Source organism: Cyanistes caeruleus, chromosome 7, assembly GCF_971803275.1.
Source record: "Cyanistes caeruleus chromosome 7, bCyaCae1.hap1.1, whole genome shotgun sequence".
Taxonomy (NCBI): Eukaryota; Metazoa; Chordata; class Aves; order Passeriformes; family Paridae; genus Cyanistes; species Cyanistes caeruleus.
This window is the reverse complement of record NC_141707.1, coordinates 3,520,810-3,532,648: the sequence shown is the minus strand read 5'-3', so window position 1 is coordinate 3,532,648 and position 11,839 is coordinate 3,520,810. Positions and strand designations below refer to the sequence as shown.

General features: G+C 53.3%; 1 protein-coding gene across 1 annotated transcript; it reads left to right on the top strand.

The window, feature by feature from the left end:
* Positions 1-310: 310 nt before the first annotated feature.
* On the top strand, positions 311-6,507 carry LOC111944092 (maestro heat-like repeat-containing protein family member 7). Its single transcript, XM_086898878.1, has 17 exons — positions 311-732; positions 926-1,146; positions 1,246-1,398; positions 1,639-1,703; positions 1,848-1,964; positions 2,153-2,301; positions 2,629-2,776; positions 3,025-3,212; positions 3,302-3,439; positions 3,709-3,823; positions 3,999-4,139; positions 4,337-4,513; positions 4,647-4,802; positions 4,965-5,066; positions 5,434-5,536; positions 5,820-5,873; positions 6,161-6,507. Exons 2-17 carry the CDS (start codon positions 1,014-1,016, stop codon positions 6,358-6,360), a joined length of 2,139 nt encoding a protein of 712 aa, XP_086755004.1. The 5' UTR covers positions 311-732; positions 926-1,013; the 3' UTR covers positions 6,361-6,507.
* Positions 6,508-11,839: the final 5,332 nt, after the last annotated feature.

The following is an 11,839-nucleotide window of genomic DNA, read 5'->3' as shown; positions in this document are numbered from 1 at the left end:
AGGAGCTGGCTTTACAATGAAGGGCAGATCAGGGGAGGATACAACTCCTAGGGGCAAACCAACTTTGGATGAACAGGGGGGAGCAGAAGAGTGAACCATAGAACTGACAAACTTCCAACAACAACTAAACTTAAACAATTGCCGCAACACTGTCTTTGACACTTTGGGCAAGAGATTCCTTCCAATCGAGGCCACTTTGAGGGGGGATGGGGGATGGGGGGAGAACTAGGGCACGTGGCAGTGTTTGCAAGGGCCCTTTGTGACATGGTCAGCGTGGGATGGAAAGGGACAGGGTGTCAGAGAGCCCTTTGTGACACGTGGTGACAGAGGAGCTGGCCACAGCGACAGGTCCACACCACAGTGCTCGGTGCACGCGACGGGACAGGACGCGCCAGAGCGGTGCTGTGAGGAGCCCCCGCACAGCGCACTCGTTTGTGTCTGACCCGGAGCTTCTCTGAGCCGTCATTCTTGCAGGTGACCTCGAGGCCAGACCACAGGACTTGGTGACCTGTGGCCTTGCCGAGGCTTCTTTTCTTAAGGTGCCCTCGAGGGCAGACTGTGGGACCTGGTGAGCCGGTGCTTTTCCGAGGCATCGCCCATCCCTGCAGTCACTGCCCTTGAGACCAGGGCACAATCCTTGACGAGGAGCCTCCTGTCCTTGTGGCAGGAGCCCTCAAGACCCGAGTGCAGGACTTGCTGTTCTGCAGTCTTGCCGGGACTTGAGGCTTGCAGGTGCCTTCCAGGCACGACTGCAGGACTTGCTGCCTCAGAGCTTTTCTGAGGCATCGCCCATCCCTGCAGTCACTGCCCTTGAGACCAGGGCACAATCCTTGACGAGGAGCCTCCTGTCCTTGTGGCAGGAGCCCTCAAGACCTGAGTGCAGGACTTGCTGTCCTGCAGTCTTGCCGGGACTTGAGTCTTGCAGGTGCCTTCCAGGCACGACTGCAGGACTTGCTGCCTCAGAGCTTTTCTGAGGCATCTCTATTGCAAGTACCATAAATCCAGGCACTGCCATGGAGCAGCGACCTCCAAGAATTCCCAAGCTGGCCTGGGTGGAGGAGGAGGAGAAGGAGGAAGAAGAAGGCCCTGGAGCTGCCCCAGATGTAGAGACGGAAGAGGTGCAGGAGTTCCAGCCGCTGGAGGAGGGTGAGTTGCAGAGCTCGGCCTTAGGGCTAGTGCCTGTTGCCAGCTTAGCCCCATCCCATTGCATGCCATGCCATCCCCTGGTGCTGTTCTGATGGAAAGGATGGGAGAGTGTTGGAGATCTGGAGCAGCGACCCCCGAGAGTGCCCAAGCTGGCCTGGGTGGAGGAGGAGGACGAGGAAGAGGAAGAAGGCCCTGGAGCTGCCCCAGAAGTAGAGATTGAAGAGGTGCAGGAGTTCCAGCCGCTGGAGGAGGGTGAGTTGCAGAGCTGGACCACAGGGCTGGTGCCTGCAGACAGCTTGGTCCCATCCCATCCAATCCCATCCCCTGGGGACATGCCCTCAGAAAGGATAGGAGAGAAGCTGGGGCTTGCCTCCAAGCAGTGGCTGTGCTCAGTTCCCTGGGGCTGTCCCTGCCTGGGGATCACAGGGCTGGGCAGCGTTCTCCAGCCTCTCCTGCAGCCCCTCAGCTCTGGCCGCTCTCGCTCTTTGCCAGATTCAGCCATGGACCAGACACAAGAGCAGGGCCTTGCCTGTGGCCTCTTCCATGGAACAGCACAGGTACCTGCAGCCATCCCCAACTGGGCTGGGCCTGCTGGCACGGCTCAGCCCAGCACCATGCTTGGAACACTCCATGCAATATCCCTCTCTTCCCACCCTTCCTTCTCCTACCCAACATGCAAATTCATCAAGCACATTTGGCAGGAAGAGACCAGCGTCATGGGCACTGGGTCCATGGAAGATGGTGACGTCTACACCAGCGACACCAGTGCTGCCATGCTGGAATTCATTTTGGAGGAGGGTGTTTCCATTCCAGAGCAAGTAAGCAGCCTGTGGCCAGGGGTTGATTCTCCAGGGATCGCTTGGCCTCCCAAGCCACGCCTGCTGATCACTCTAAGCCTTTGAGGCCATTGCAGCGTGGTGACAAGGGAAGCACTTCTCTGGAGATGCTGGGGACATTCCTGACTCCCTCTGGCAGCTTTCCAAGTCTCCCCTTGTGCCTTCTCCAGGTGCCTGCCGTGGTGAGGTACATCCACCAGTGGCTCATGGCCAATGAGTCTGCTGACTCCAGGCTGGGCAGGACCCTGCTGGATCTGACCGAGGCACAGCCCACTGACGTGGTCATTGCTCTCCTGCGTGTGGCCCCAACGTGTGACAGGTAAGGGGCCCACTTGCCCAGAGGGCTCAGGGCTCCCCAGCCCATCAGCCTGCACAGCCCTGCCCAGGTGTCTGAGCAACAGAGAGTTCCAGGGTCCTGTGTACCTGGGACCTTTCCCAGCCCTGCTACATCGGCCCCCAAGCCTGCTGCCATGCCATGCCCCCTCAGGGCCCTGTCCCCGCAGGGCTGGCTCGCCTGGGTGCTGCTGCTGGCGAGGGGCAGCGGGCAGAGGCAGAGCTGGCAGCCAGCTCTGCTCCCCCCGCCACTGCTGCCCAGGCCACGGGGATGTGTCTGAGACCCCCGTGAGACAGAGCTGTCACCCCACAGAGCTGCAATGACCATGTGGAAGACCATCATGTGCTCGAGCAGGACTGTGGAGCCAGTAGTACAGATACTCCTCGATGTGCTGAGAACCTGGCCAGAGCACAGCACGTGCACCTCCGATGGGGACAACACGGGTGTCTTTGCCCTGGCTGTGAGTTTCTGGAACAGGCCTTTGCTCACCCCATGGCCGACTGCCTCTTCAGCAGCTCCGTTTCCTCCTTCCCCCACTGCATCTCCCTGCCTCAGGCACTGGGCTGAAACCTGGCCTAGGGGCAGCTTCAGGGGCACAAGGCGTGGAGCCCCCCAAGGCTTTCCCCTGGCCTTCCCTGCCACGCTCAGGCCCTGCCACACAGATACCTTGGCACTGGGTACTATCCCTGGGTGCTTTGTCCTCTGCAGGCAACAGTGGTGATGTGGAAGTTCCTTCAGGTGCCCTGTGTCCCACGGGTAGTGAAGGCGTATTTTCCTCGCGTCTTAGTCCATCTGCTCTTCCAAGTGTTCTTCAGCACTTTGGAGATGCCACAGGAGGTTGATACCTTCTGGAAGGCATGCCAGGAGCAACACGGCCTTGCCATCAGCCCCAACAGGTGCTCCATCCCACTCCTCCCGTTCCTGCCATGTCCGCAGGGCAGGAGCCAGTGCTCCCAGCGTGACCTGGGCTTTGTTGTGCACACAGGTTTGCAGTGCGAGCCCTGAAGTCTCTACTCTGCCGAATGCATCGTGAGCAAGTGGTGTTGTCAATGGAACGCAAGTGTGGCTGGGACACGCTGCTCTGCGCTGACACCCACCATCATGCTGTGGGTCTCCTGGCCAGGTGAGACCCCTTCTCCCCATTGCCTCTGGCATTTGTGCCCCGTGCTGAGGTTGCCCCACACAGTCCCCATTGTCGTGGGCCAGAGGGCCTCGTCACCGAGGGACAGCTAAGGAGACTGGAAAAGGTTGGGAGAGGAAGGCTCCCACATGGAGCCACCTCCCCAAGGGCTCAGGTCCCCTTGTAGGATGCTGATCAAACACCAGAACTCTGGGAATCAGTCCTGGGAGATGTCCCTTACCCACAGGCTTTGTTACTTTTTCACCTGCCAGGGAGATATCCTGTGTCTCCAGACGCTTGTGTTTCCGCATCGTTCGCTACCTGCTCCGGCTACTCAGCACACAGGAGGCACGCTGGGATCTGCCTGCCCTGGCATTCCTTGTGGAGGTGAGCCCCATGGCCAGAACTGCCTCCCTGCAGAGCTGTCTGCCACCTCTCGGCCCTCTCATAGCTGCAGCTGCCTGGGACGGTGCCCATGCCCTGGGCTGCCGCCTGGGCCCAGCCCTGTGTGGTTCCATGCTCCTGCCGGCTCGCTCCCCAGTCACTGCCCGGTGCCTTTCAGGTCCTGGCGCGCCTGGACTTGACTGAACGTGGTGCTAACAGAATCCTGGAGATCTTGTCAATGCACCTGCAAAGCGAGTGCAAAGAGAGGCGTCACCTGGCACTCAGGGCTCTACTTCAGCTTACTGACAAACCCTCAGTGGTGAGAAGTGGGCAGTGGCAGAAGCTGCACTGGGGAATGCAGTCACATGGGTTTGGCTGGGCTTTGGGCAAAAACGCAGCTGCTGCCAGCTCTCCTGCCTCCCGCTTCAGCTGCCTGAGTGCTCTGGGACAGACCTTTGGCCTCTTGACCCCGTGGCAGCAGCAGGGTGGCGTTTCATAGACTTCTGTTCTGCACAGACTGAAAAAATGTGGAGCCTGACGGAAAGGCTTGTGGAGCTCCTGCAGGATGCAGATGGAGAAAGAGTTCGGATGACAGTCATGGTGCTCAGCTTTATAGTCTTGGAGACGAAGAAGCTGATACCCGGCCCCATTGCCCTGCAGCTGGCTGAGGCGCTCCTGCCACTCTTTGACTACGTAAGGCTCTGTGCCCCCAGCCGAGGCCACTGGCTGCTGCCTGGACACTTGATGCCCTGGGGATTTGCAGGCCTGTGCTTTGCTGAGCCCCGTGCCGACAGGGCTGAGGTTTTTTTCTCTTCCTTTCATATAGGATAATAGCCAGGTGCAGCTGGTGTCCACCTTGCTCTTCCGAACATTGGTGACTGTTCGCGTGGAAAAGGAAAAAGAGGCCCTGAAGTCACATGTGCACCAGAGCCTGCTGCCACTCTTCTTCCACTGCCACGATGAGAACCAGCAGGTGGCTGAGGTGAGGACTCCCGGGCTACTGCTGTCACCCGGGGAGGGGGCTCGGCTGCCTCCTGCAGGCCTGGCACCTTGCCAGCTGCAGCCTCCTGCAGGCCTTGGCACACGAATGCGGGTCCTGTGCCCTGGCTTGTGGGGCCATCTGAGGGTCTCTGCTGCTTTCCAGGCCTCTCAGAGAGCACTGCTTAGCATGGTCAAGGTCCTGAAGAGGAGAGATCTTGCAAATCCTGTGAAGGATAAGCAACTGTGGAAGTTCGCTGAGGTCCTGGTAAGGACGGCCTGGAAGGCCCAGCCTCAGCCTGGAGAAGCCCCCTGTCCCCGGCGCTCGGTGCATGGGGCTGGCAGCTGGGCCCCTGCCCAGTGCCGCAGCCGGGGCCACACGGCTTCTTCTCCAGGCTCCTGTGGCCCTGAGCCGGCTGCCGATGGAGCCCCGAGCCACTGGGGCTGCGGGGCGGGCCGGCACCGCGGCTCCCCGGGCAGCAGCCGGCCCTCTGCCCCCTCCAGAGCCCGGCGCCAGCGGCTGCTGCCCGGTGCCTCAGGGCTGGGCGGGCACGGGAGGCCCGGGCTGGCCGCAGGCAGCGCCCGGCCAAGGGGCAGAGCCCGCGCCAACCCTTCCCTCCTGCCGCTCTCTGCAGCTGGCACAGGACGAGAGCCGAGCGGCCGAGTACCTGCACCAGGCCCTGCCGTACCTGCAGAACCCACAGGAGTCCCTGCGAGCAGCGGCCATCAGGTTCATGGGTGAGCCACGAGCCCGGGCTCCCTCCTCGCCCCGCCGCAGCTCGGACCCGGCCCCGGCTGCTGCTGTCCCGGCAGCGGCACCCGGGCCCGGCGCCCTGGAGCCCCGGCTGCCCTCGGGGCTGCTGCTGCCGGCCTCTGGCAGCCGTGCCCTTGGGCTGAGTCAGGATGCGGCAAGGGCTGGGGCTGAGCCCTGCCGGGGTGGGAGGGCTTGTGGCCCCAGTACTGGCAGCGCCGCTGGCAGGGAGCTGTGCTGCCGGGGCCCTGACAGGCTCTGTGTTCCCAGGGATTGCCGGGCAGCTCCTGATGGGGCAGAATGAAGAGCTGGAGATCTGGCAATGTGAGTGAGGGCAGCGGGCGGTCAGCGGGGCTGGCGGGGGGAGCTGCAATCCCTGGCCTGGCTGCGGAGGGCTCTGCTCAATGTGCAGATGAGGGGCAGCGTGGGCAGAGCACAGCGAGACTTCAGGGGCACGTGGGGCATTCGTGGCCAGCAGCTTCGGGCTGATCCCTGATCCCTGCTCCCTGCAGCGCATGGCAAAAGCCGGCTGGAATGGGCCTGGCAGGGGGCTCTCCGTGGGCCCTCGTAGGACTGGGATCTGACTGTGGCTCTGTTTGTCTCTCTTCCAGCCCTTGCAGAAATGATAAATGACGTCAGCCTGGAGATCAGAAGCCTTGCTCTCCAGACATTTCACCTGCTGACGGCAGGAGACCCCGCTCCAATCTCCATGTTCCAGTGGCTGCGAGATGAGCTCCGCAGAGCATGGAGAGCACGGCCTCGTCTATCGAGCCTCAGCTGCCTATGCTGCTGCAGCTATAGTGGGAACTGATCCGGCAGGATCTGTCTGCTGGGGCCACATGAGCTGGCAGGCATTTTGCTTTTCTTGAATATTGTTATTTTACTTTTTTTCATAATTCCAGTGTAGGAATATAGGATTTTCATAATGTAGTGTAGAAATATAGGATGTGTTACAATACACAGACTCCCAAGACTTTTCTTTTGCTGCGCACGGTGCACAGGGCATAGGGGAAGAGGGTGAAAAGGGTGCTTGTGCTCGGCAAGCTGCCCAGGCGTGCAGTGGTGCAGGGAAAGTGGCTAGAAGGCCTTGGCCTGTGGTGGTTGTGCTGAAGGCACAACCTCTGTCCCAAGCCAAGGAAGCGCCATCTGTGTCCTTTTTCCGGTGTGTTGCTGCCTGCGTTGCTGAGAGCTTCCAGGTGCCTTGTTGTAGTGCATCTAAAAATCTTGGTAGCTTCCAAGGGTAAAACTCACCTCTGGTTTGTGTAATGGGAGTTCCTACCTGAAAACCTTCTTTCCCTTCCCCCTTCCCATTGGCTGTGACCTCCCTGCATCCCCTAATCACCCCTGCCCCTTGGTATAAGAGGTAAGACCCAGAGCATTTTGGTCTCTCTCTTGCCTTGGATGGACAACAGACAATAAACCCGGGATTATTCCAGCAAGTTTGAGCCTTCTGTGTCTAGATAGTTTGAGTCCATGTTGTATTCACTCCAGGACCCCCTCCGCGGCCTATGCCCTGAGAAGAGCAGGCTCTCACCACAGGGGGTGGGACAGAGGGGTCCCATCGGGGAGAAGGAGTGCAACAGTGCCTCTTGATCCAGCTCCATAAGCAACCCCCAGCATCTGCCTTGTTCCTGACACCCAGCTTCTCTGGTGCTTCCCCAGAGCTCCAAACTGAAGCAGGTTTATCTGACGGGGTTGAGAATGCTGGCATGTGCCAGCACTGGAGATCTCAGGATTGCAAGGAAGAAGCCACAAATCCCCCTTTTCAGGATATTCCAACCTTCTCAATCACGTCCTGAACAGGGATCAGCGGAATTACCAGAATGCCGATGGTTGTAAGATCCCAGCTGTACAGAGATGTGGTAACTGAGAGGTACTTGGAAAGATTTGATTCCATTATCAGTCTCATGGAAGGGTAAGTTATTGTCGTGGTTTTAAACCAATAACTAAGAAAATTACTTACTTCTTGCTGTGAGATATGGATTAGAACAAGAGCAAAACAGGCATACAACTTAAACGGGAAAAAAAAAAAAGAAAGTTTATTGACAAACTACAATAATAAGAACACCAGAATAAACCTCCAGAAAAACCTTTCCATCCCCTATCTACCCACTATTTCCTTATTAACATGACAACAGAGACAAAAACTCTGGAACTTTGATGGTTAAAACAGTCCCCATTCTTGCTACAGTCTTTTTACTAGTCTTTATAGAGAAACAGAAGTTTCTTCCTGTTAATTTATGGAGTTTCTCACAAGAAAACTATTTTTTTTATAGTTTTCTATTGCCCTAATATTAGCTGCTCAGAGCTGCTATTATTAGAGTTCACTCCTCCCATTTTCACATCACTCTGAAGTGTGTATGGGCCATGAGTCTTGAGATAGCATTTTTAAAGATAAGTTATTCAAAGGCAAAAAAGTCTTCTTCATCTGTTTCTGTGAGCTTCACCAGAAAACAGTTTTCTCATTGCCTCTCAAAGCTTCAAATCTCCCAACAGTTTTTTCATTGCCTCTCAAGGCTTCAAATCTCCCAGCACTTCACTATACTATAATTACTCTTTACTCAAATTTACACTTTGAACACTATTCTTTTCTAGATCCTGTATCATGAATTAAAGGAGTTCTTTTCAGGACTTCATTGTCCATCTCCATAGTTTTAACAGGGAGATATTTCAGCTTAATTAAAGCATCTTCTTAATTCTCTACCTTTCCTGAAGCTTCTTTTCTTTCCTGTCACTGGTAGTTTATAAAGTCTCTTTTCATGTTGATCACTCTCTCTCTCTCTCTCTGGATAAAAAGATTAATCCGCAAGTCTCATCTGGGTAATGAAAGAGTTAAAATCTTGCCCAGGCTTTTGTAGATGGTTCGAGGATCTCTGCCGAACAGGAGCTGGAGCCGTCTGCGATGGAAGGTTCCTCATGGCTGCTCTGGAGCGTGTGGTCGCTGCTCTAACCCGCTGCAAGTCCAGGGCCTCTCTCTTTCTTCACTGGGCAGTTTCTAGTGAATGTAGTTACAGCAAAACCTGCAGTCGAACCACAGATCGGCTCGGCCCGGCCCGGGCCCGAAGAAAACCTTCCCCAGGCCCCCCCATCTCCCAGCCAGGAGACGGGGCAGGCCCGGCCCCATCCCCGCCTGGCTGCATGGCCTGGGCAGGGAACGGGAGGCCTGGAGCTCCGCCACCTTCCACAGCCAGGAAACAAAGAGAACCCAGAGAACTCTGCTTTTACATTTTAAGGTAGGGTTCACAAGTTGATCCCACTTTTCAATGGCCTAAACTGCTGTCAATTCCCAGCAATGACTGATAATTGGTCAGGAGAAAAGACTCCAAGCACTTCCCAGCAACTCCAACTCCCTTAAAGGTACAGTAACTCCATGACAGTTATTTAAGACGTTCCATTCAACGCCATCATGACATCAGAAGCCAACTTACTTCCTGGTTACAATACCTGATGTTTTTCAGCCTATTATCTTTTGCTGTATAATGCTGCTAATACTTCTAACACCAATCACCTCTGATTTGACCCCATGTGATCTTGATACAATGCATCTTTCCCAGTTTGGATTCTCCAAAATGTCTGGTCTGTTTGCAAGGCCATTGTTTGAAACTCGTTTCCCGTTCAATCTCGTTCTCTTCGAGGTCTTCTCTACTCCATGGCCTAGCTAAGTCAGCAAACCTTATCTCAGAGTTTGCATACAAATGTACAAGACTATGTGAGCTTTCAGTCAGGCTTTGAGAATCTTCTACAATTCCATTTCTCAGAGCTGAGGGCTAGGATGCTGGGAAGAACCCAATTTCCTGATGGAAAATAATCCAATAATTCAGTTTCTGGAACTGGGAAAGCAAGGAAACGGTTTTTCGGGAGGTGCCATAGGTGCTCCTGGACCGGAGAATTCCCTAAGCCATCCTTTCCTGACTGAGGAGCAGAAGTTCCTGGGATGAGTCAGGATTAACAGACCCCTCCCTCAGGTGTGCAATCCAGGATTTTCCTGGTTTTTCCCAGCCCAGATGGTGAACCATGTGCAGCGTTCCAAATAGTATGGTTACAACCAGGAAGGATTTTATTCCTTGTGGGGATAAAACCATGTGTCCTAGTTTAGGGCAAATCAGGAAGGAAAACTCCAAATGGGGATCTCCACAGGGAAATGCCCCTCCCCACCAACGGGTCCGGGAAAAGGAAAAAAAAATCCGTGGAGAGAAGTGGAAAAAGCTGTTTATTTAACAGAAATTGAGTAATATTAAATAATAAAACCTCTTGCTGTTCGATGGGATGGTAAGTCTAGGAAGAAAAGTCTTTTTTCATGTGGTGTAGCTTGGCTCGCTCAGGTTCTTATCAGTCCCTCCGGCGCTGGAAAAGTGCCGAAGCCCAGGCCCCGGTGGGCCACAGGCGTGAGCTCCCGGGGTTTGCCTGGGTGTTCAGTCCAGAGCAGGCTTGCACAGATCCAAGAAAATTGGAGAAAAAACCAAAGGTCCAGGGAACTCCTCTGCCTCAGCTAGCTAAAACTAACTAAAAGCCAGAGAGAAGCTCTGTTCCGCTGTCTGTCCGTGCTGCAGACACCACAGTCCAGGAGCGGGATGTGTGGGAGTGATGTTTTCCTTAACACACTGCGCGCTGCTTCTTCCCCCTCTCTTGCTCTCAGAGCCAGTCTTAAAGGTGCAGAACTTAATATATAACATAAACCAGACGATTGGGGATACCAGTATCATAAAGTCACCCCAGGACACCATGCTCAAAAATGCTCCTTGACCTTGACTGCCTCTGTCTGCTGCCATAGGGAACTGGCTATTTGTTATAAAGCTTCATTTGTCTAGTGCTCTTTTTGCTATCAAACAGAATCATAGGACACCCTGAGTAGATTAAAGAAATAAGAAAAAAGGCAGTAAAAAAAAATTGGCTTATTTTTCACTTTCTTATTCCATTAAAAATATTCCCACAAAAAAAATAAAAGGAAGAAATAACAATAATAGCATCATCAACAACAATATTAGTAGCTTGTCAATATTCTGAATATTTCTTCTTTATAGCTTTTTTAGGGACTAAATTTTGGTACTTTATTTTACTATTTAAAATACATTATTTTGCCATGTGTTATTCTGGAGAAGAAAACTATTGTGGTTTCTTGGAGTTCTCATTTTTTTGCCTTTGAGTTGTCTGTAATTTTTCTGATTAAAAATGAAAAGGGTTTAGATTTAAAAAAGAAAAAAAAAAGGGGGGGGAAAGAAAAAAAAAACTGAAAAAAGGAGGAAAAATGATTTTAAAAGGGAAAAATCTCTTGAAAATATAAAAAATAAACAGAAAAACCCAGTTACACGGTTTCCAATGTGTGGCTGAGTGCCTTGATGTTTCCATGTTTTTTGTGTGTTCCTGAGTTGTAGAGTTGTCCAGACATGATGTTGAGCTTGGCAGAGATTCCACAGCCACTGGAGCCATTCCCAGTTTTCCTTCCCACCTGTAGTATCCAAGGCCGTCAAATACTTGACTGCTCTGTAGCAATAACTGTGCCATTTTTCAAATTCCTGATGCCCAGAATGCTTTTATTCCATTGGAATTTGGTTCAGCAACTGGAGGATTTGAAATTCCCAATGCCTGGAATGCTGTTATGATATGGGAATTTTGGAGGAGAGCTGGAGTGTTGGGGAGGATGAAACAGGGAAACCTTATGAATGTGATTGTTTGGCAGAAGATTCTGAAAATATGAAGCCTAGAATCGAAGTAGAAATGAAAGCCTGCTCTGAGTCATGAAGCTGAGTACTAGTTACTGTATAACCAAAGAACAATAGCCTAGCCAGCTAAAGGAGAATCCCTGGTTGATAAAACAATGTCCTTCTGCTGACAGGAAGTCCAAAGGTCAAGAAGCAATGAAAGAACTTGTAAAGCTTTTAGAGTTCAAAATGCAACACTGTATGTTAATATGGGGATGCTCAGAGTCTGTATGCAAATTCTTTAGTGGGTGTATCTCGTAGTGATTGGTTACTGGGAATTAGAATATTCACTATAGAAAAAGATACATTGGATTGTAACAAGAACTTCGCTCTCTTTGTTCTTACCTCTCTCTTATTTCCCTACCCCTCTCTTAGTTCCTACCCCTCTCTTAGTTCCTACCCCTCTCTCAGCTCTTAGTTCCTTCCCTACTCTTAGCTCTTCTCTCATAGCCTTCCCCTACTCTCAGCTCTTGCTTTCCCTGCTCCTACCTCCCTCTTAGCTCTTACCCCTTTCCTCACCTCTTAGCCTTTCCCCCTCTCTTAGCCCTTCCCTGCTCTTACCCCTCTCTAGCTTTCCCTGCTCTCTCCCTC